The sequence below is a fragment of the Homalodisca vitripennis genome, chromosome X (genome assembly GCF_021130785.1).
Source record: "Homalodisca vitripennis isolate AUS2020 chromosome X, UT_GWSS_2.1, whole genome shotgun sequence".
Taxonomy (NCBI): domain Eukaryota; kingdom Metazoa; phylum Arthropoda; class Insecta; order Hemiptera; family Cicadellidae; genus Homalodisca; species Homalodisca vitripennis.
This window is the reverse complement of record NC_060215.1, coordinates 154941355-154965175: the sequence shown is the minus strand read 5'-3', so window position 1 is coordinate 154965175 and position 23821 is coordinate 154941355. Positions and strand designations below refer to the sequence as shown.

Genomic DNA, 23821 nt, shown 5'->3' with positions numbered 1-23821 from the left:
CACACACGAGTGGCGTTTAAGGGTGGGTGGGGGGGAATTAAGAGGGGTAGGGTGGGGCATGTTTAGACAAACCCTTGTCTACATAGTAGTAGTTGATGGAACACAAGAGTAACTATTATTAAGTACTCAAAATATACATGAATGATTTTGATATATAAACTTATAAATATTTTATCCTGACAGGCATCAGAAGAAGAAGTAGACACATCCATTGATGCTGCACTAGAGGCTGGATATAGACACATTGACACTGCTTTTGTGTACATGAATGATTTTGATATGTAAACTTATAAATATTTTATCCTGACAGGCATCAGAAGAAGAAGTAGAAACATCCATTGATGCTGCACTAGAGGCTGGATATAGACACATTGACACTGCTTTTGTGTACATGAATGATTTTGATATGTAAACTTATAAATATTTTATCCTGACAGGCATCAGAAGAAGAAGTAGAAACGTACATTGATGCTGCACTAGAGGCTGGATATAGACACATTGACACTGCTTTTGTGTACATGAATGATTTTGATATGTAAACTTATAAATATTTTATCCTGACAGGCATCAGAAGAAGAAGTAGAAAACATCCATTGATGCTGCACTAGAGGCTGGATATAGACACATTGACACTGCTTTTGTGTACATGAATGATTTTGATATGTAAACTTATAAATATTTTATCCTGACAGGCATCAGAAGAAGAAGTAGAAACGTCCATTGATGCTGCACTAGAGGCTGGATATAGACACATTGACACTGCTTTTGTGTACATGAATGATTTTGATATGTAAACTTATAAATATTTTATCCTGACAGGCATCAGAAGAAGAAGTAGAAACATCCATTGATGCTGCACTAGAGGCTGGATATAGACACATTGACACTGCTTTTGTGTACATGAATGATTTTGATATGTAAACTTATAAATATTTTATCCTGACAGGCATCAGAAGAAGAAGTAGAAACATCCATTGATGCTGCACTAGGGGCTGGATATAGACACATTGACACTGCTTTTGTGTACATGAATGATTTTGATATGTAAACTTATAAATATTTTATCCTGACAGGCATCAGAAGAAGAAGTAGAAACGTCCATTGATGCTGCACTAGAGGCTGGATATAGACACATTGACACTGCTTTTGTGTACATGAATGATTTTGATATGTAAACTTATAAATATTTTATCCTGACAGGCATCAGAAGAAGAAGTAGAAACGTCCATTGATGCTGCACTAGAGGCTGGATATAGACACATTGACACTGCTTTTGTGTACATGAATGATTTTGATATGTAAACTTATAAATATTTTATCCTGACAGGCATCAGAAGAAGAAGTAGAAACATCCATTGATGCTGCACTAGAGGCTGGATATAGACACATTGACACTGCTTTTGTGTACATGAATGATTTTGATATGTAAACTTATAAATATTTTATCCTGACAGGCATCAGAAGAAGAAGTAGAAACATCCATTGATGCTGCACTAGAGGCTGGATATAGACACATTGACACTGCTTTTGTGTACATGAATGATTTTGATATGTAAACTTATAAATATTTTATCCTGACAGGCATCAGAAGAAGAAGTAGAAACATCCATTGATGCTGCACTAGAGGCTGGATATAGACACATTGACACTGCTTTTGTGTACATGAATGAAAAAGCCATTGGAAAAGCTCTAAAAAAGTGGTTTGATAGTGGAAAAATTAAAAGAGAAGATTTATTTATCGTCACAAAGGTAAGTTAAGCCTATTATTCAATGAAAAACTTGAAATCTAAGTTTTGTTCATAACTAATAATAATATTTCTTGTAGTAGAAGCCCAAAGTACTAAATAATAATAATGTTTTCAGTGTAACCATAGAAATGTACTAAGACTCTTGTAACTTTTTATGGTTGCTGTGGTCAGTTTAATAAGATTTAAACCATTAGAAATACATTAGTGTGTGAGTTTTTTGTTTGTCTTTAGCCAATAGGTGGGCAGCCTGGATTTTATCTTCTCTTGTGCTTTGAGATCCAGTGTAATTAATTGAATAAAAGTCAATGTTGCAATGCTTAAATATAATCCCCAATATTTTTTTGGTACATGAAGAATTGTTTTATTTTGTGAGATGTATTATTCTGAGTTTGTTTATTTAGTTATCGTAATTTTTCAAGTGAATGCTTTAGATTATTTTCATCAGTTGTCGTCATTATTCCATTCATAGGAGCTTAGTTGAGGTTAGGGACTTCTCTGCTTGGGGCAGTGCAATTAGCCGGAGCTCCGTTGTGGCTGTGCGTGCCGGGATGTGCATGACCGACATGCGGTATACTTATACTACAGATGCCAACCCAACACAAGATGCCAAATGTGCTTTACCATTTAATCGATGACGATTCTTGGAGAAGTACGCTGGTGAGTGACCTATAATTTATAATTATCAATGGAATCTTATAGGTTTAAATATCGAAATTCTTTTTGGCTAATTTATTTTGAAATTTTCAGAATTTGCAAAATTTAGATAACATCATATTTAGGCCATCATAAGCAGTATGTATAAGTTGTCTCACTAACATAGCAATTTTGAATTCGAATTTCAGGAGCTGAACTTTGTATAACGTCAGTGTAGAAATACTTTTGCTTTTGCATAGTGTTTAATTTGACTTGTTCTCTAATATAATCGAGCATCAACTGATAGCACCCTACATGCCTCATGAAGATCTATTAGAGCGGGCGAATCGAGTCTTAAAAGTAATGATTGCTCAGTGCATCAAAGATAATAAACGCCTTTGGGACACATACACCTGAATTGCCTTGATTTACTCCAGCTCCACCAGAGTCCCCTAGAAGTATAGAATGGGTAAAATGATTCCAAGTCTCACGTAGCAGATGTGAACCGGAAAAGACGACGCGTTCCTAAAGCTATATAAACAATGCCAATCAAATTTTAAAAGGGTGAGTCGATCTCAGGCGAAATATTACAACGTAGGGCGGAAAGAGGAAAACTTTCAGGTTGGCGAACTGGTGTGGCTGAAACAACACCATCTCTCATCAGCGATTGATTCTTTCGCCTCGAAGATAGCGACGAAACACGACGGGCCTTATAAAATTATGGAAAGGGTCGGATTGAATATCTACAGTCTCCGTACTTGGCACCAGACTATACATCGAGCTCATGTGAGACTGGATAACAGTTCCTAAGCTTGACATATAAATAGAAAGACTATTGCAGAGATAGAGGTTCAGCCCTCATTCTCGGCTGTGACTACAATGCTCACCATACCTACTGGGGAAGCACAAACAGAAACCCAAGAGGAGAGGAACTTCTACAGTTTATGTTCTGTAATGATTTAGTTTTAGAAAACACAGGGTCCAGTCCCCACATTTATTACCAGAACTAGACAAGAAGTCCTAGACATAACCCTATCCACAGGACTCAAAAACATAAATATTGTAAGGTGGCATGTCTCAGAGGAGGCCTCACTATCAGACCACTGCCCTATTAGGTTTGACATAGAGGAGATAAGGGGAAAAAAACGTGACCCACAGGGTTCCTAAATCTACCAACTGGAGGGGATATCGAGTGTCTATTGCCGAAGAGTTGGAAGAAATAGAACCTTTCCAGAAAAATGAATTTGGCTTAGAAAGGTCTGCACAATTAGTAGAACAAGCTATAACAAAGGCCTATGAGAAAAACTGCCCTCTCAGACAAAACAGGCTGAAGAAAGACGTGCCTTGGTGGACTTCCGGTTAGTAACACTAAGAAATAAAACTAGAAAATTACTAAAATGGGCAAAAAGGATAGACGATTGGCTCCCTTATCTACACGCCCGAAACGAATATAAAAGGGAACTAAGGAAGAACAAAAGAAGAATCTGGAGAAACTTTTGTAAAAATATTAACAGCCTACCAGAGACTGCTAGGCTTAAAAAACTCTCCAAACTGATCACATTAACCCAATGGGAACCTTAGTAAAGGCCAACGGTGACCTTACAGTGAACAGGAAGGAGACCTTAGAACTGCTTCTGGAGACGTACTTTCTGGGGGATCACCTGACTCGAAATGAGGATATTTATTCTCTAGTCGAGGAGAGATCCAGCCGAGAGATTGCAAAAGCGAGACAGCGGTCTAACAGACTAATCACACATGAAAGAAATAAATGGGCAATAAGATCATTCAAGCCATTTAAAGCTCCTGGGACAGATGGAGTTTTTCCAGCCCTTCTTCAAGAGGGGCTTGACATCTTATTAAATACTCTCATCATTCTGTTTAGAAACAGTTACGCCTTAGGATGTATACAAAAAAACTGGAGGACAGTACTGGTGGTGTTGGTGCGGAAAAAAGACAGGGATCCAACTCAACCAACTTGTACAGACCCATAAACTTAACCTCCTTCATGGTGAAAACTATGGAAAAAAATAATAAACAGACACATAAGGGACGTAATATTACCAGACCACCCACTTAGTCCCACTCAACATGCTTTTTGGATTTAAATGGGGATTGAAACCCAGAATGATATATTGGATCTATGAAACCATAATAAAACCAATGGTCACATATGCTACCTTAGTGTGGTGGCCGAAAGTAGAACAAAAACAGCTGCTAAAGGCTACAGAGTCTTCAAAGGCTAACTTGCTTAAGCATCACGGGAGTGATGAGCTCCTGCCCAACACTAACAATTGAAGCGGTCCTGGGATACACTCCTCTAGGGCAAGAAGTGATGAGAACAGCCGCTCTAAGTGCAATGAAGCTTCTAGGAACAAAGGTAATAAATACTACCTTCTTAAAAAGCCACATGAAGATATTGCAGGTATTTCCTGAAGCTGAAATACTAACCAATGTGTCAGATGCAATGGTTAAAAATACTCCTTCGATAACCCATATACGGTCTCTATTGAAAGTAGGGAGAAATGGATTTAAAAGGAGGCCTACCCTACAAAAGGAGTTGGAAGTTCTACACAGGTGGTTCACGCCTTGACTCTAGTGCAAGATACGGAATATATGGACCAGCAGTTGACATGACCGTTCCCCTGGGAAGACATGCCACGGTTTTTCAGGCGGAGGTCATGGCAGTAGACTCATGTTCCAGAAGACTCATACAAATAAAGACAAAAGGATTCAAATACTTAATACTTTCTGATAGTCATGCTGCACTAAAGGCACTCGATACTTGTTCGTTTGATTCGAAAGCAGTCTGGGAATGTAAGAATGCTCTAGCTGAGCTGGCAACGAATAATAGAGTAACACTCAGTTGGGTGCCGGGTCATGAAGGCATTCATGGAAATGAAAAAGCAGACATCCATGCCTAAAAGGGAGCGGAGTCCATAATGGTGGGGCCTGAGCCAGGTTGCGGGATAGCCTTCTCCAACAGTAAAGCTCTGGTCAAAGATTGGGAAAAGAAGATAAGAAACAATAATTGAAGTAGAGCCTCAGGTTTAAGACTATCCAAAATGTTTATCTCTCCTTACGTTAAAGGGTGGACTGCTCTCTTAGATCAGAATAAGGAGGATATAAGACTAATATTAGGAATGTTGACAGGACATGGCCCCCTAAGGAAACATCTTATGAGAGTGAACCTTAGCCAGACTGACGAATGTAGACTCTGTGGAGAAGATCAGGAATCAGCAGAGCATATCTGGTTAGATTGTCTTGCCGTTTTAGAAACTCGGAAAAAATTCCTGGGAGCATATCTCCTCAGCCTCAAGGACATCAGAGAACAGGAGCCCTCAAAAAATCTGATCGGTTTTTGCAAAAGCCTCGGACTTTGAGGACACAAAATTAAAGTAAGGGAGGTGCAAAGGTCCTTTTAGGACTAAGCACGGGGACAAACTGTCCTTTTCCCTCAGGAAGGAAAAAAAAAACTTAACATATTTGGAACCAAGCGACTTTCAGCTTCTTTTTATGGTTTTCTGACATAACTACTCTGAATGTCTGAGACAAGCTTTTAACTGCAAATTTGGAAAAATATAATCTGAAAAAAAATATTGTTTTATAGCCTTTACTCACTCAAGGCCCTCCCATATCAACCTCTACTAAAACTAGCTGACAATAATTGTTTTGTTAGGATTTCAAGAAACACCAGTTTGTGTGTTTATATAATGAAATTGGCTCTCTGCTCCTTTATTATTAGTAATAGAAACAATTTTAATCAGTCAATATTTTTTTTGTTAACTATATGGCAGCTAACTTTATGGCATGGATTCGATTAAAATTTCATTTGCTTAGATAAACTAGTGCTACAATATTATAAGTTTCGTCTCGCTTGTACATAACACCCCAACTATAGAAATTGTTTCATTATATTCAGATATATGGATTATGTCAGTTCTCTTGCCAATAGCTTCAATGCTATGCTCTGGTCTACACTCAAAAGTTCAACTCTCATTGGACATCCCTAAATCCGCCTATGGTTACTAAAAATAGAGTGTAACCAATTTGACTCATTTCAACAGTGACTTATTTTTATGTGGAAAAGCTAGTATCAGGATTGATTATTTACCAAATTTTATTTAAATTTAAAAGCTACCTTTCTAATACTTCCTAAAACACTAATGGTAAATAGCCTCTCGAGCTGTGCATGTCGTTAAGAAACACGTTTGCTTGTTCCAGGGAACTTCTTAACAGTGAGGTTATGTCCTTTTACCTTTGGCGTCTGGAGAGAATGAACGCCAGAAACTACAGTCCGTCCCATGTGTACACCCTAGATCGTACTTCTTTTCAGTCCTGAAAAGATCCAACCTTGAGAGAGCACAGAGGCACCACCGCGACCAGGACCTGCTAGTTTATAACGTGCTCATCATCCTGGTGCATGAGGAGTTGGCGGAAGTCAGGCATTGGTGACTTCTCAAGGTGGAGCCGGAGAAAGCCATAATAAGTCCCTACGGTTTTTCAAAGGAGACTACAAATCTGCCATAGAACTCAAATATGAGTATCTAAAAAAGGAGGATACTAGGACAAAGACAGACACCAGGCCTTTGTGCCTTTACGATGGTCGGACATGTTCTTCACAAGACAACCTCATGGACTGTGGAGTCGTCCTCTGCACCATCGCCAGAGCAGTCTGCGGAGGACGAGCTACAAGGAAACTCCAAGTAAATGATACAGAGTTCAGGCAACAGATGGCGAAAGAACTATGAGACAGCTCTACCAAACTAAGTTGTTGGTTAGTCTCCCAGCCGCGGGAGAGAGGCAGAATAGTTTGATGTCCTGCAGGAAGAAGATGACTGCAAAACCACCAGAAGGAGCCACAGGAACATTCGCAGAGGGTATGGGGTCGAAGGAAAAGCCTCTACAAAGTTTATGCATTGGAGCTGGCCAGGATGTCACCTGTGGACGACGGCGACGTACTTTCTTTGCCCCTCGGGTTGAGCATGGCCAAGTCTATCGGGGTCATCCCAGCTTCAGAGGAAGAGGAATGGATTCAAGTTCCTCTCAGGCAGAGGACAGTTTACCCTAGGAAGAGACGACAACTATCCAAGACAACCTCCGTGTTGGGACACCGAAGAGGACATGTGAAAAAAGCTGGACGATGAAGACCCCAATCTTGGGTACAAACAAATGGAAGAGGGTCAATGTGCGGAAGTGTGGCCTCTCCATCTTCCCTAAAAAAGGTGAAGAGGGAATATGGCAGTTGTATTAAAGATCATAGGTATTCCACAAGTTTAGTTTGAGGTTAGGGAACCTCTCTGCTTGGGGCAGTGCAATTAACCGGAGCTCCGATGTAGCTGTTGCAGTGTCCGCAGACTGACAAAAACATGTTTCTCCACATGACCAACAATTTCATCACTGACGATTATTGGAGTTTTATGCAGACTATTCTTTGAGAAGTACGCTGTCAGTAATAATCCCTTGGTGAGTTACGTACGATTTATAATTATCAGTGCAATTTGATGGGCTTCTCACTGGAATTTATAAGATTAAATATCTAATTGGCTCATTTATTTTGAAATTTTCAGAATTTGCTACATTTAGATACGTTTTAGCTGTCATAAGCTGTATGCCTAGGATGTCTCGCTAACCTATTAATTTTGAATTAGAACTTCAGGAGGTGCACTTTATAGTATAATTCCAGTGTAGAAATACTTTTGCATGGTGTGAAAATTTGCTTGTGCTCTAATATAATCCTTTCATCCTATTTATAAATTACACGTATTAAGGAAAATCTATCAGAAGTAGTATCCACGTACCCTTATCTTATGAGGCTTATCCGTATAAAGCTTTATATTCTATTCCTAAATTAATTATTCTGTACGTAGGATAGGTTAGGAGCGGCAAATAGGTTATCTCGGTTAGTAACAGTGACAAATCTATCAGATATAGGACCTACGTACCTTTCACTTCTTTTCCTAGTTTGCAAACATATATGTTGTATCCTATAAGCCGTATAGGCTTTTCAGTGTAAACTTAAAAGTACTTTTTGATGCTTGGGAGAGATCAGGAACACAAATAGGCTATCATTGTAGTAATAGTGACAAATCTATTAGGTATAGGTTGGACAAACCTCTCACTACTCACCCTAGTTTGCAAACATATTTTGCACTCTACAAGCCGTATAAGCTTTCTTTGCTATCCTCAAAACTATACTTTTTAGTGAACATTAGGTTATAAGCTACAACAAGTTTTTCATGCTGGGTGAAAGCAATAGATATAATACAATAAGCCTACGAAGAGTACAGGAGAGATAGAATACTTAACTAAAGTTGATTTAGAAGAACCTAGCTGTTTCCTGGAAAGAGAACATAATTCGAAACTCACCATAGACAATTTGCTCCCATGTTAAACTTAACTCAGTAACGTTAGTAATATGAGTATAAAAAAGGAATTTGCTTGGTTTAATATATTCCTTTTCTGTATTAAAGTGAAAACATAACCTTAGTTTATCATAACACAATAACATACACTAGAGAATCTGGCAGACGATAGAAGTACCAGTTCCAGTCAACAGCAGTACAGGCCACTGATATCAACGTTTGTTTTTCTCTGCCAGCACTTGTTGATGTTTAATTCAGTTTTAAACATTAAATTTCATTATGAGAATCTTTTTGGTTCTAGTCAATAACTATTTACATATAAATGTGAAATAAAGAACAGAAAACAATGATATCATTGTGCCATTGAAGAGAGTAATTAGTTGAGTTCACTCAGGAACAACAGTCTGAGTTTTCTGCTCATTTTCTTTTATCATTTAAACTCATCTCGTTTTTCTATCAGCGTATAGTGAGTGCACAGTTACGGCAAATATACATCAGTTTACTTTGAACTCTGCAATAGAACTCCGCATGACTGCACCTATCAGGGCAAACAAAATAAAAACGACTATCCCGAAAAAAACCTCACACTGTGTTATTGATAATATTAGACTACAATAACATCCCTATAAACCTGTTCAATTCACTGAACACTCTCTTGAATGTCAAATGTGAATGTATTTAAAGTTATGAAGTTTCACATGAACATGACTTACACTTGTAGGTTTAGGGGCCAAAACTGATTTTTTTTATCTTAATCGGGTTCGGATGATTTGGGATAGAATATGTAATTGGGTATTGATTTTCTATAGCTAATTGGCTTTAAGGAACTGACTCAATTTATATTGTCCTTCATGAGCCTACTCTTTTTTAAGGAGGAATTTTGTAATTTTTTTGAAAGGATTTCAGTATAAACTTCAATATAAATTTCTTTAATGTTTTAAATCTTCAATATCTTTCGATAGTTTAAAACTTGTATGTACCATAAAAATTACTCTGAATCTGAAATAGAAATACTAACAACCAGATATTAGTTTTAAAAGAAAATACTCTTATCGAAGGGACTTGGGGGCGTGAAATCCAATTGGAAAACTAAAGCAAGGGAGGAAATTCTGACTGAACTAGTACACAAATCATCCATTAAAACATTGAGATTTAGCAACTGGTCAAATCTTGAACAGGAAATTAAGAAAAGGAGGATAAGATATATCATACTAAAGGAATGAGCAGGTGTTCTTTTGCTTAGCACAATAAGCTTATAAATTGCACTTAGTCCTATAAGAACCTTAGCACTGCTTCCGGAGTGACAGGATATTCAGGATGAGTAAGGTTATGGGTAGGGGCCACCTTCTATCGAGATCCATGAGGAAGAATTAGTTACATGTTGATCTATTTTTGTAGGCAGACAGAACAGGTATTTATAGCATCACCTCTCATGCCTGCACAACACATTGATCCATCGATCTGTCCTTCACAAGATTTGATCAGTTGCCTAATAAAGATTCCTACTTATTAGAAAATCGTATTAACACAACTTATTCAAGTATCCTACTTTCAGTTACAGTAGCTTCCGTTATCACAGTTGTACTATAAAAACCGCTAAATGTATTCCTTATTCAAACATTTTTCACTTGCATGAGCATTTAAAGACTTTTAGGGGATGTTTTTGTGTTTCATAGATTTTTGGGAAATGTACTGGAGTTGTTTGCTTGGGTGAACAATATCAAGTGTGTAGTAAGTAATGTGTTTGCTATTCTTTAACATTCAAACACCCTGTGTACAATAACGTAGCCAGGAAAGAATTTTGGGGGGTCCAGAGAACTGATATTTTCTCAAAGTGGACAGAAAGTAAGGCCCCATTTTGTTCCTTAAAACGTTCTAAACCCGTTTCTTTGTTGAGAACGATCTTTCAGAACGAGCAGTACATGTCAGTAATACTGAATTATGTAAATAATAATAATTGTTTACTCAAAAAGCAATTTAAACTTTGGGGGGAGGGGAGTTCGGACCCCCTTGCTGGCTACGTCATTGCCTGTGTCCTGCAGTGTAAATTGTTAGTTTGGAGTTCTTGTTGACTTTTACATGTTTTCTGTGGCATTAGTTTCCTTTCTATAAAGAAAACTTAAAATTTGATTGTGTCCTACATGGTTTAATGATTTTTTTATCTAGTTAGGATTTGTATTATATGATCATGAATAAAAATCAGTTGTGTGTATGCAAAGCCACACTTTGTTATTAATTCAATTTATGTCCTACAATGTGAGTATTTATATCCTGTATGGGTAAGTACACATATTTTAGGGAATATATAGGATATATACATAGTTGGAGGATTAATAATTTTACTTGTATACATAAAAAAAATTGCATCAAATGAAAAATTACATACACTCATATATAGAGATTCGCATAACTCCAGGGAATGTTAGACACAAAACATGGAAAAACACTCATGTGAAAATATGTCCTATCTCACTCTGTTTAACCCTTTCTATGTCAACATCTGACTATAACAACATTGATGAAATGTGCAAGAATTGCCAGCGTCAAACTATAAGAAAGTTTAACAAAATTTGGTAATTCTTATATTACAATATAATGTTCCAATAATCAATTAGAAAAGGAAATGACTAGAATTTCTTGCCGGAAAGCAGTTATAGGGAACAGGCTACCGCCAGACGGTCATATATTGCTTAGAATTACCTATTAGTGATCAGGGGCACTGACGTGATCAGGGCTTCAAATTTGGAACTACTCAAGTTAATTTTTTTTCCAAAAGAGCAAGCAGCACGAAGCGCTGCGCAGCGGGCAGGCATCGTGCGTGATCTGGGTGTATACTGAATTAATTTCAGTCCGCGCGGCGTTATCTCGGCGTTATCAGTCACTGGCGGCCGGTCCTAATCAGTTGCTATCGTGATGTGCAGCCGTTCGGATGTTATGACCGTCTGGCGGTTGCCTGCTCCCTATAACTGCTTTCCGGCAAGAAATTCTAGTCATTTCCTTTTCTAATTGACTATTGGAACATTATATTGTAATATGAGAAAAATCGAGGTTGACCCATATATTGCTTAGAATTACCCAAAATTCAAAAAATACAATACATGGTTAAACAGACATAATTTGGCTCAATTTACTAAAAAGGTGTGCTCCTTTACATTGTCTTGTATTATAAATTAAAAATCACTTTGAAATTATGCTAAACATTTTTCTCTACTAAATACGGGTTAGAGCTAGAAAAAAACTCAAAATACAAAATTTGTGGTTCATAGGACAAACATAATTATGCATAATGTGTCATGTTTGTATTTTACAGTAAAACATTATAATTTTTAATTTCTTGAAATTTTGGCTCAGATCACAAGAAGAATCACTGAACAAATTTATCATGTTGCATACAAACACAATCTACACATATGCACTCATCATAGTTTAATACACAAAGATTTACATTTCCAAGCCATCATAAAAAGGGAAAGGGTGGTTAAATTTTGTTTTCCACTAAATTTTTTGTTTATAAATATATTTAAAATTATGCATAGCAATAAACATGTTTATATTTAGAAAAATCTAGAAATAAGACCCACTCCTATGGATTTTGACATAACCTGTACCCTGTAAAAAATGTATGAAAATGTTTTAAACTGTTTAGTTCACTATTCTATGATAATGCATTCTCTCACAATTGATTTAAAAAAAAAACCTTGATATAGTTTAAAACCATCTTTGATCAACCAAGTGTGAAGAATTTAATTTGTTAAGTAAGTCTGAAAGCCACATAAATGTTTTGGAAAAAATAAACTTCCTTTTAGTACTAAAAGGCTACAATCAGGAGATTTTAATTTAAAAATTAAGGTTTATTATACCTTTGAAGGATGTAATTTGTTATATTATTAATTCTTTTAAAAGTGTTTATTTTCTAAAATGGAAAAATGTTAGTAGTACAGTTAAACAAAGTACTTTCTAGCTCTATATATATACTATGGATTTGTGTAGTATTAGCATGTTTGCATGTGTACAAAACAAATGCTGTGCTACTTGGACACCAAACAGCAAATGCTGTAAGCATTTGCACAGCTCTCCTTTGGTACACTTGACAACAGGTTGAATAAGAAAAATTGTAGTGATCTGTCATTGATCCATCAAAATATTGATTTTTCATTTGGACATTTATATTTCTATCGTTATTGTAGATATCAGTACCGTGTTCTATCATCATTGTGTACCTATATCACTTTGTTGGTTTTCAGCTCCCCAACGTTGGCATGAATGAGAAGTATGTTGGAAAGTATCTTGATCAGTCTCTCAGTGATCTGCAACTCTCCTACGTCGACCTGTATTTGATTCACCATCCAGTTGGGCTTGCTCCAGGAGAGGATTTACTTCCTCGCGACGGAGATGGAAACATTAAAGTAGACTTGAATACGGATCATGTAGCCATTTGGAAGGTATGGTACAAAATAAATATTGTTTCTGATCATAAATGAAATACATAATAATCTTAATTCTTATGCTTGCATAGTTTCATGACCATCATTTGTTTTCCGGTAAAGGAATTTTTTCGATAAAACATCTTTTTTATTTTTATACTTGGAATAAACAATGAAGGGTATGCTGTATATTTTACTGTGGTTCAAGTATTTGCTAGTCATAATATTGTCAACATAGCTTGCAGTGTTTGTGTTTATTCTAGTGCGATCTGTAATAGCAGTTTTAAAACAAAATTGGTTGAGTGTTTTAGAATGTACCAGATGAACTATCAGACTTGGGTAAATAATATTAAATTCAGAAACAATGATTTTAATACTGATTGTAAAAGTTCTTAAGTTTTATAAATGACTACACATGCTTCACAGTGGCTTTTACCATTTTGTAGTTCTCTAGATCTTTCATATGAAGGCGTGTATACCTCAAATGAAGAGGAAGTAAGAACAAATACAATAAAACTTTTACTGGTCATTTGAAAAACATTCCAGAAGTGCAACAAATGGATATGAACAGACTGATGATTGGTTAAGTGGTGATAAAGAAATAGAAATTACTGATATGGACTTTATAAATATAACCCATAAACTATACTTTCAAAATCTGATAAGGACGGCTTAGAGGCATTTATAATGACACATGGGGAGGCGGCCAACGCTATTGAGTAATGTATGAATTACGTTGAACATCTGCAAGAAGCATGTGCATTGAACCAAACAGGTTATGATTACTAACATTTTCAAAAAATACTATGCCAAAAATGTTTATTTCATGTTGTCCTTAGCGCGTTACTGCATTTAAAATGTTGTGTTTCATATTGTACACAGATTGAAATTTTCATTGATATTACTGTAGTGTAATTAAATTTAGTGAGTTATGTGAATTTTCTTGTTATTTAGTAAAAAATCTCAAACTCGTTTTGCATTTAATTTTTTACATACTCAAAAAGTCAAAATTTTATAAGAAAAACTAAAAAGAATTTGAGTACGCTTCCGTCGTACTTTTAAAATGATACATCTCCCATGAACAAAAATTATTGCGTAAAAGTATTTACAGTATAACAATGATGTTTAGGGATAAAACTCGATGTCATTTCTCTAGAGCCGGCTTGTGAGAGGGGACAATATGGCTCTGGACTATGATGCTTTCTCTGTCTACAATTTGTAAATTCATCCTCACAAACGAGAAGTGTTATAGGGAAAGTCTCACTTTGTGGTTAATTAAAATATAACAAAATTGGTTTAAAAATAAAAATGAGGTCAAAGCATTAAAGTATTGGTGTTGTTACAGGCATTGGAAAAACAAGTAGATGCTGGTCGAATCAAAGCTATCGGAGTGTCCAACTTCAATAGCAGTCAGATCGACCGGATACTGAAAGCTGCCCGGATACCTCCTGCCAATAACCAAGTAGAATTGCATGTTTATCTGCAGCAGAAAAAGTTGCAAGAATGGAGCAAGAAGACTGGAGTCACTCTCTGTGCCTATGCTCCACTCGGATCCCGAAACATGAGCAACTACATCAAAAAATTTGGAGCAACTGCGGAGAGGTAAATTAGTTTTCACTTTATTTCATTACAAAATGGTTTTTACAATCACAAATAATTATAACATGTGTAGTAAATGATTGATGGACATCCTCTAATGAAATATTTGTTTTATGCCTTAGTTTTATTGGAGTTTTTCGTTCAGAGAATCTTCCAAATCTTATTCAGATTTATTTGAACAAGAATTATTAACACTTTCACTTTCACTAAACAGTGATGACAAATATTTACAACAAATGGGGTGTGTAGTATAGCTAACTATAAGAAACTTAGAAGCAATATTTTAGAACAAAAGGGAAACCAAAACTGGGTAAAATTGAGATTGAACAGAATTTGTTCAACTTTGATTTGTCTTGGAGTATCTCTCTGCTTGTTAACATTTTCATATTCATTGTATTTGTATTGTTTAATTCATTGCAATATGTACATAAATATGTTGAAGAGATTCTCATCTTTTTCAGAAAATGTTATACAGAAGTCATATGTAATACATAGTTTGTTTCACTTGTCTTCTTTATATTGTAAAGTAATTTATACTTACATTGTTACAAAATTTATGCTATGTGAGAAAGTGTCCTTGAGAATGAAAAATTGTACTATACACTATGTAGAATTTGGACTGTATGATCATCTCACCTGACAGTAGATGTACAATTTCAGTGGAAGCGGACTAGACCCCTTGTCAGACCCAGTAGTGCTCCACATTGCTCAGACCCATAACAAGACTGCAGCACAAGTGTTGCTGAGACATCTGATGCAGCTCGGCATCGCGGTCATCCCCAAGAGTACCAATCCTGACCGTATCCGTCAGAATTTTGAGGTAAACACTTATATAAATATATACAGGGTGTACATAAAGTCCTGCACAGGTATAATATTTTCTGAACGATAACAGATAAATCAACAAGATTTGGTACATCAACACTACACCTAAAAGTCTACTTTTTGAAGGAACTATCAGTTTTCTGTAATATCATGGGGACGTCCCGCAAGGAGTCAGAAGGAAATCTTAAATAGGAGCATAGGTCAATATGCACATCATTTTAAAGGGCTTATCTAGCAGAGTTTAATGCTGCAAACCGCATTGATTATGCATTGGTTATTTATGATTGATCCAGTACAAAATGGCGGCTGTTCAAAGGTTTTATTTAAAAAAGATGTTTACTTACCAAATGTTTTCAGAGTAAATGTTCGAATTGTTCACCTCCAGTTATTTGACAGTTGGAAAGACGCACATAAAAACTATTAACAGAATTTTGCAGGGCAACTTGAGGAATCGTCTGACATTCTTGAAGTATTCTTTGTCTCAGTTCATTTAAATTTTGGTGCTTTGTTTTGTAGACGTTGTCCTTAAGGTAACCCCAAACAAAATAGTCTAATGGAGACAGATCTGGTGAACGCGCTGGCCATTCTACAGTCCCTTCGCCTTCCGATCCACCGTTACCAAAAAACAGTGTTTAAATAGGCTCTTACGTCGATGCCGTAGTGTGGGGGTGCTCCGTCCTGTTGAAACCAGATATTCTGGAAATGTTCTCCAAACATGTTTTGAAGTGCTGGTGTAATTTCATTTTCCAGCAAACGTTGGTATGATATTGCATTTAAATTTCCTTCAATAAAGAAAGGACCTACCAACTGGGTACCTATAACCAAGCTAGACATTCACCTTAAGTGGATACTGAGTATGTGCCTCCTGCATCCAGTGAGGATTTTCGCTACTCCAGTAGCGGCAATAGTGCCTGTTTACGCTTCCATTCAGCATAATTGAACACTCGTCTGAAAACACAATATTGTTTACATCAATTTCGTTGCGATCTATTGTGGCCATCATAGTTTCAAAAAATTCTATACATCGATCAAAATCATCTTCGTTGAGTTCTTGCATAAGACTTAAAATTAGACACTTTTTAATTAGAATTTTTTAACAGACGTAACAGAGATGTCATGAGTTTGTGCTGCTGAGCGTAGGGACTCTTGCAGGTTCTCAATAAATTACTGCAATACATCTAAAGAGTTGTCTTCGGTTGTCGCAGTAGCGGGCCTTCCTGACCTATGACGATTGGAAACACTTCCTGTTTCCATAAAGCGTTGAACAGTTCTCCCTACGGTTGTTCTAGAAATTGATTGCCTCTCGTGAAAGTAGTCATTAAATAAATGGCCTGCTTCCTCGTGTAATTGTCTGTTGTTTTCCCAACCAACCATCATAAGAAGTGTTATACGTTCACGTTCGTCAAGCGACATAGTATAGTTGAAGAACTACAAGCAATACGACAAACTCTTTTGTACTAAAGCGCACTGATAGAAAGGTTGGACAGCACTACTAAAACAAGAAAACTACAATAGCCTACTATGAATAGACTTGCTAATAGGAAAGTCCAAACTGCGACCCAAAGATAAGAGCTTTCTAATTGTTACTGTTATCAAGTTTTCCCTGTTATCAATAATTAGGACCAAATTTGTAACCCTTGAGGATAACTAACATCATAATTCACTTCTGTACAACTGACAAGCATAATGTAGTATTTAGCTGCAGTATTCGTTTGGTTGCAGTTTTGCTTTACTGGGGTTATGGCTACTAATAAAATGTAACCAAGTAAAACCTTTGAGCAGCCGCCATTTTGTACTGGATCAATTTGAGTGCGGTTTGCGGCATTAAACTCTGCTAGATAAGCCCTTTAAAATGATATGCATATTGACCTATGCTCCTATTTAAGATTTCCTTCTGACTCTTTGCGGGATGTCCCCATGATATTACAGAAAACTGATAGTTCCTTCAAAAAGTAGATTTTTAGATGTAGTGTTGATGTACCAAATCTTGTTGATTTATCTGTTATCGTTCAGAAAATATTATACTTGTGCAGCACTTTATGTACACCCTGTATATGAAAGAACCAATATCTGTTTTGTACAAACAGGAAAGATTTGATTAACGTTTTAGCTGTACGCTGCCTACTCTCCAAATCCTATAAACCTGCTGTGCTACAAGCAGATTAATGTGAGAGTTTGTACATTATGAAGTCGACAGTACTTTTATAACAAAAGGTGCAAGCTTAGTATACATAAAAGTACACTCAGGGATAAAAAATTTCTTTACAAACACATTTCTTTAGTTACAGTAATAATACTTCTAATATATACTGTACAATGTGTTGTCAGTGTTATTACAATAACGACACTGAGCTAGAACCTTAGTTTGCATTTTGTAATATATACTGTACAATGTGTTGTCAGTGTTATTACAATAACGACACTGAGCTAGAACCTTAGTTTGCATTTTGTAATATATACTGTACAATGTGTTGTCAGTGTTATTACAATAACGACACTGAGCTAGAACCTTAGTTTGCATTTTGTAATATATACTGTACAATGTGTTGTCAGTGTTATTACAATAACGACACTGAGCTAGAACCTTAGTTTGCATTTTGTTTTGTAGAGGATAAAATGTACTTTCAATTGATATACCAAATTGTTTAAAATTATAAAAAACTAAGTTTGAGGTGTATAAAAACTCTTAAGAAATAAGTTTGACCCAAGTAGCACACTATAACCTAAATGTACATATTATTTTCAGCATATAACAAAAGTTATAAATATATTCTACACACAGAACAAGCATGAAAAAGTAAAATTTAGTAAAACAAAAATTTAAAAATACCATTGTACGATGAAAATACACAAATTATTGTATGGAAACATGTAAATATTTAATATTTTATTGTTGAAATAATATTAATGAAATTCCTAGATGCTATCAGTTTGATCTGTACATTTAAAAATGTGTAATATTTAGGATACAAAATATGTACATCTTAGAATTAGATGGTCATTTACGTTGACTGAGAATATTTCATTGGTGATTGAAAACATGTTCTGGCCAGTTTTGTTATTAATATTTCTACACACTATAATAAAAACATAAAACTTTACTATATGCACAGCTTATAAAAATGCGTTTAACACAATGTGCAACCGTTAATAACAACTGATCCACAGGATGTGATTGAAAGCACTACAAATATATATAACAGTGGGCATCCGTTCATATTACAATAGTTATATGCATATATATGACAATAAAAATAAAGAGCAAAAGGACAACGATGCACTTTAGTGACTCATGGCAATAGTTCACAGAGCCACTATAGTGACTCATGTCAGCCAAAGGGTTAAGCACTTCAATTAACCAAGTTATGAACAACTAGCCAAGTTTTGAAACTTATTCACTATTCACATTGATTTAATAATATCAATTATTTGGGACTCCAAATATTGGGTCTGGAAATGTATTTAACAGTCCAAGCAATAATAACATCATTTTTATAATTGTATTATGATTGTTTTCAGGTGTTTGACTTTGAACTAAGTGAAACAGAGATGGACGAACTGAATGGCCTGGACAAAGGGGAAGAGGGAAGGAAATTTGTCGGAGGAATATTCAAAGGAATCGAACACCATCCTGAATATCCTTTTGGAAATAAGTAACAAGTTGGAACACTATGGCTTGCAATCGCTCAATATCGTTTGTTCGGCTTATGTAGGCTCTACAGTGTAATGTGTTACATTATCTAAGGTTGGGGAATTGAATTAGCTTTAATATTTTTATACTGTTGCAATATAAATGTCTTTTGTTTAAAGCTGTTATTGGTAATGAATGTATTGTTACTTTTTGAAAAATCTATTTTAATTTTAAATATTGTAAATCTATTAAGATCTTTTTGATTACTACGAATAAACATTTATATTTTTAAAAGTGTTTTCTTTATTAAAAGCGACTTCACTATTAACCACATTATTAATGTACCCTTGCATCATCTAACTCTTAGTGAGCGATACTAAAATGTATGTAACTTTCACACAGAGCCAAACAAATTTTGTTCTTCACATAAGTTTGAATAGTCACAAAAATATTGCAACATGAAACGTCAAAATATAAAATTTCATAAATTTATGAATACTCCTTGCATACTAATTTTAAAACAATATTCTTAAAACTTACTAGTCAAAAATTTGAGTACAGAATAAGGACATTTATGAATAAGGTAAATTCCTTAGCTTAATCTTACATTTTTGCTTATCATACTCAGTTTTCATGACTTCAGAAATGTTGTTACATACTTTTCTTCCCATATACATCAATCCTTTTTTCAAATAAAGTCATTCTGTGGACGGGGTACTGACAATCATGCTTATGCCGTCCGTCATATTTCTGTACAATATTATCTGTTTAAAATTTATTAAAATATTTACATACGAAGTTCAAGATTCACATAGCATGTATTGTTAAAGATTATTTAAATTGTACAAATAAAGGTTTACACGAATGGTGAGGCCCATTTGCCAAGACCCTTGGAGCTTTCTTTTGAAGAGTAAAAATATGTTTTATTAGAGAACTATCCCAGGAAAGAATTACATAACCCATCCTTGACATAAAATAAGTATGATATACACGAAAAGCTGCATTTGTTAAACAAAGAAAATATGAACAAATTTTGTGGTATTTTGCTGGAGAGGGCGTGTAACGACGTGTTAACGCTTTAATTCTTGGCTGGCTAAGGGTTAATAGAAATTCCTAATTAACGAATTTTGTCATCATCATTATACTTGGTTCGTGTGAAAGAGTTGTCAGATTGCTATGAATACTTGACATTATAGTGCATATTCTAATGTTGAGGTCTCACCCCTGGGACCCAACTTTTCATCCATACATTTTATTTATTTAGCCTTGAAGTTACGGAATATAATAAATTTTATGAATAAAGTTTATTTATTTGCATAAAAAGTACTTTAACACCACTGTGTCATCAGTAGTAATGGTGTTTTCAGTGATTATCATGCTTCATGCTGACTGTATACTGATGATTAAAATATAGAAGAACAGAATAATACAGCATGTATTATTGTTTAAGAACCGTATTGTATGTACATAGCTATGGTAGGAAGGGTTGATTCAATACAAATATTCAGTTCACCTCCATTTTACGTTCCTCTTACCGAGGCGTCTGACATCGATGCTTCCACAGACTTGACTCCTGGAATCTGGAGGAATCAGCATCAGAGACACCTAGACTACAAAAACACAAATTGCAGGTTTGTCTACCTTGGTTGCTCCACCGTGACTTGGGATCGTAGTGCACTCAATTGTGCATCTGATAAGACAAAGAGAAACCCTCTTCACATAGATTACGTTAAATGTAGTCAAGCCAGTTTAGTGCCAGTGGTACTAACAGTGACAATCACGATCAGTTCACACCACAGTTCGTCGAGTTGGCTTTACTGTACTCTATCATCAGGATAAATAAATAGACCGAACCATTAATCTTTTGCTCAACACTGAGTAAATGGTTTGAGAAAACTTGTAGAAATCAGTCATTTGATTAGAAAAGCTGATTTATATCAGCAGGTACTAAGTCAGAAAATATGAAAATGCAATATTTTTGGTCTAATTCATTTAAACCAAGTTTGCATTTCTTATCAAGTCTGAATTCATAGTATTAAATAGTAAAAAATTAGACCTCATTAACAAAGACATGTACGTGACCCCACTATGGTGTCCATCACTGCTGAAAGTATTAGTGAAATAATTATTTAGAAGGTTTAAAACTGTACATAAAACAAAAGATTCTAATTGCTGATCTTTGATTCCAATTTCCATACCTTATGAATGGTGTTTAAAATTATTTCACTTGAGTTTTGGTTAAAAAGTTTGTGTGTTTATTACCCGTTTAATGAAGTTAACGTACTTCAAATATAAAAAAATCATGTTTTTCGAGAACAAATTTAGCATATTTTGTCTGATATCACAGAAATGGGTGGTCTTACAGGTCTGGGGCATATTTTATTCAATTTTTCATTTCATGTTGCATAAAATCCAATAAATTTAACAACTATCTTTATGCCATAAAAACATTGGTTTCGCTTAATTTCCATCTTTTCTTAGAAAATCGGGCGAAATCTTTCACTAACCGTAGTTGGCTAACAAAGTGTTGCAGGGCATAAGTTTGCGTAAACTTTTTTCGTTATTTTGATAAGAGGAAACCACCTGAGAAGTTTGTTGGGTTACTTGTGGGACACCCTGTATAATGTGGAGTACCAATGGTGGAAGCAGAAGAAAACAAATACCTTTTAGTTTACTACTATTTGAGAAAGAATTGGAAATCATAGCACAGTCGTCTTTGTCCACCACACATATTTCATACCAAAAGTCTAAATCTGTTAGTGACTCTTCACTTAACACGTTCACTGTGGTAGGAGTCTCCAGTGACACTTCTAGTTGAGAACCCTACTGTATTTCCTCAAAACCTACTCTCTTTGCTATTTTTAATAATATTTTACCAATTTAATTTGGGATCGAAGTTGAGAAAATTATACTTTATATTTATTATAATAAAAGTATTACTTTTGAGTCACGAGTAGCTCATGAGCTGTATTGCTTACACAGTTATTTCTTGTGTGATGCATGAGTCACCTGTGACTCAGAAATGCGTAGTTGTTTCTTTTCCTTGCGCTGATTTCAGTTGCTATCATTACTACGCTATCGCATCAGCCACCAAGGTGAGGTTGGATCTTATAGTTTGTGATGTTTTGAAGCTTTATTCAATAATTCAGTATTGGTCTAATGGTTTTCGGCATGAGTCACTGTTCACATATAATACATTGATATCTAAGACGTTAAAGGCTGACCCAGCAAATCACAAATTTGACGTTATTAACATATTCTGCTCATCCTCCTGAACAAAAACATATATGGTTTTAAGGGGGTGCATATGACAACTAACATGGTTTTAGGGGGTATATTCATAAATATTTAATATTTTAATGTTATGTTTGTGTGCTGTATGTCTCAATATCTGAGTACTTCCCGCCGGGACTGATAGCATATGTTATCTGAGCGCTCCGGGCTGTGGTACAGTGCTTCACAAGATATCGTGTACTATAGTTCGGATCGAGTAAGTTGCATGTCAATCATGGATCAACCATCCACTAGTTCGACGAATCGTAGTGAATTGTGTGTGTCGGAGTGTTTTGTTGGGCATATTAGGAGTTTACGTTTTGACCGAAACAAGATTATTTCCTTTTACTGGTAAGTGCTCTCTATTACTGTCAATTTATACATTAAAATTGGGTTTATGATTTATTCAGTTTTTTACACATTACATAAATTTCTTTGCATTACTTTCCAATTTATATTTCTGATTAGCCGCTCTAGAATTTGATATTTTACTGATAGGTACTATCTCGAGGGATGTTTTTCTTTTGTTGACATCAGCACCGGGCGGTGCCGCAGCCCGCGCTGATGGCCGGAGGCACTCGTCTCAACCCGATAACAACTAATTAACACATTAACACTAATTAACAACTAGCTTGAAATTAAGAAAAAACATTGTTCATTTGGGTTTACATTTTGCTCATTTCATTATTACTTTTCATTTACATTTCAAAAGATGGCGGCGCATCTGATGACATCATCACTAGATTGAATCACGATTACACAAAAGGTCACGTGACACCCAACGCGGCTGTACAACATAGAAATATTGCTCCCCGTGTGAAAATTATTTCCATTTTGTATGTTCTACGACTTTGTTATTTCTCATTTCCACCCCATGAAACTTTATATTGTTTTGTTCAGTAGGACGATTCCAAAAAGTTAATAACATGAAACTCGTATTTTGCCGCTATGGCTATTACTTTCACAATTAAGAGTACATCTTTATGAGTCACTGGTGAATCACGTTGCAATATGACAGAGATTATGAAATTTAAAAACACAGTGAACTTATTAGGAAGAAAGAAATGAGAAGGGAGGTGCTTTGTTTCTTTTATACTATGAATATATCGTTCACAAATTCTTGTACGTAAATAATTTTGTAAAACCATCTGTTTTGGGTTGGCAGTTTCTCAGACGCGTGTCACTCATTTTAAAATGCACTAGGGCCGATTACCTGGAATGCAATTTACGAAATTCCGAGTTATTAAATGTACCTAATAACAATTAAATTCAATCCATAATGTGAAAAATCGATATTTCAACATAGATTAATGAATCCAGTTAAAT

General features: G+C 35.4%; 1 protein-coding gene across 3 annotated transcripts in view; it reads left to right on the top strand.

Moving 5' to 3' along the window:
* Window positions 1–19516, top strand: part of LOC124370043 (1,5-anhydro-D-fructose reductase-like) — a 28193-nt gene extending 8677 nt beyond the window's left edge. The window contains exons 1-6 of one of the 3 annotated variants that reach the window (XM_046828360.1): window positions 1445–1535; window positions 1663–1749; window positions 12988–13185; window positions 14513–14769; window positions 15427–15586; window positions 19111–19516. In XM_046828360.1, the coding sequence (XP_046684316.1) occupies window positions 1663–1749; window positions 12988–13185; window positions 14513–14769; window positions 15427–15586; window positions 19111–19248 (840 nt within the window). In that variant the 5' untranslated portion in view covers window positions 1445–1535 and the 3' untranslated portion in view covers window positions 19249–19516. Of the gene's footprint in view, window positions 1–1444; window positions 1536–1581; window positions 1750–12987; window positions 13186–14512; window positions 14770–15426; window positions 15587–19110 lie in introns of those variants that run through there. The other 2 variants (XM_046828362.1, XM_046828361.1) reach the window with 2 other exon arrangements.
* The last annotated feature ends 4305 nt before the right edge of the window (window positions 19517–23821 follow it).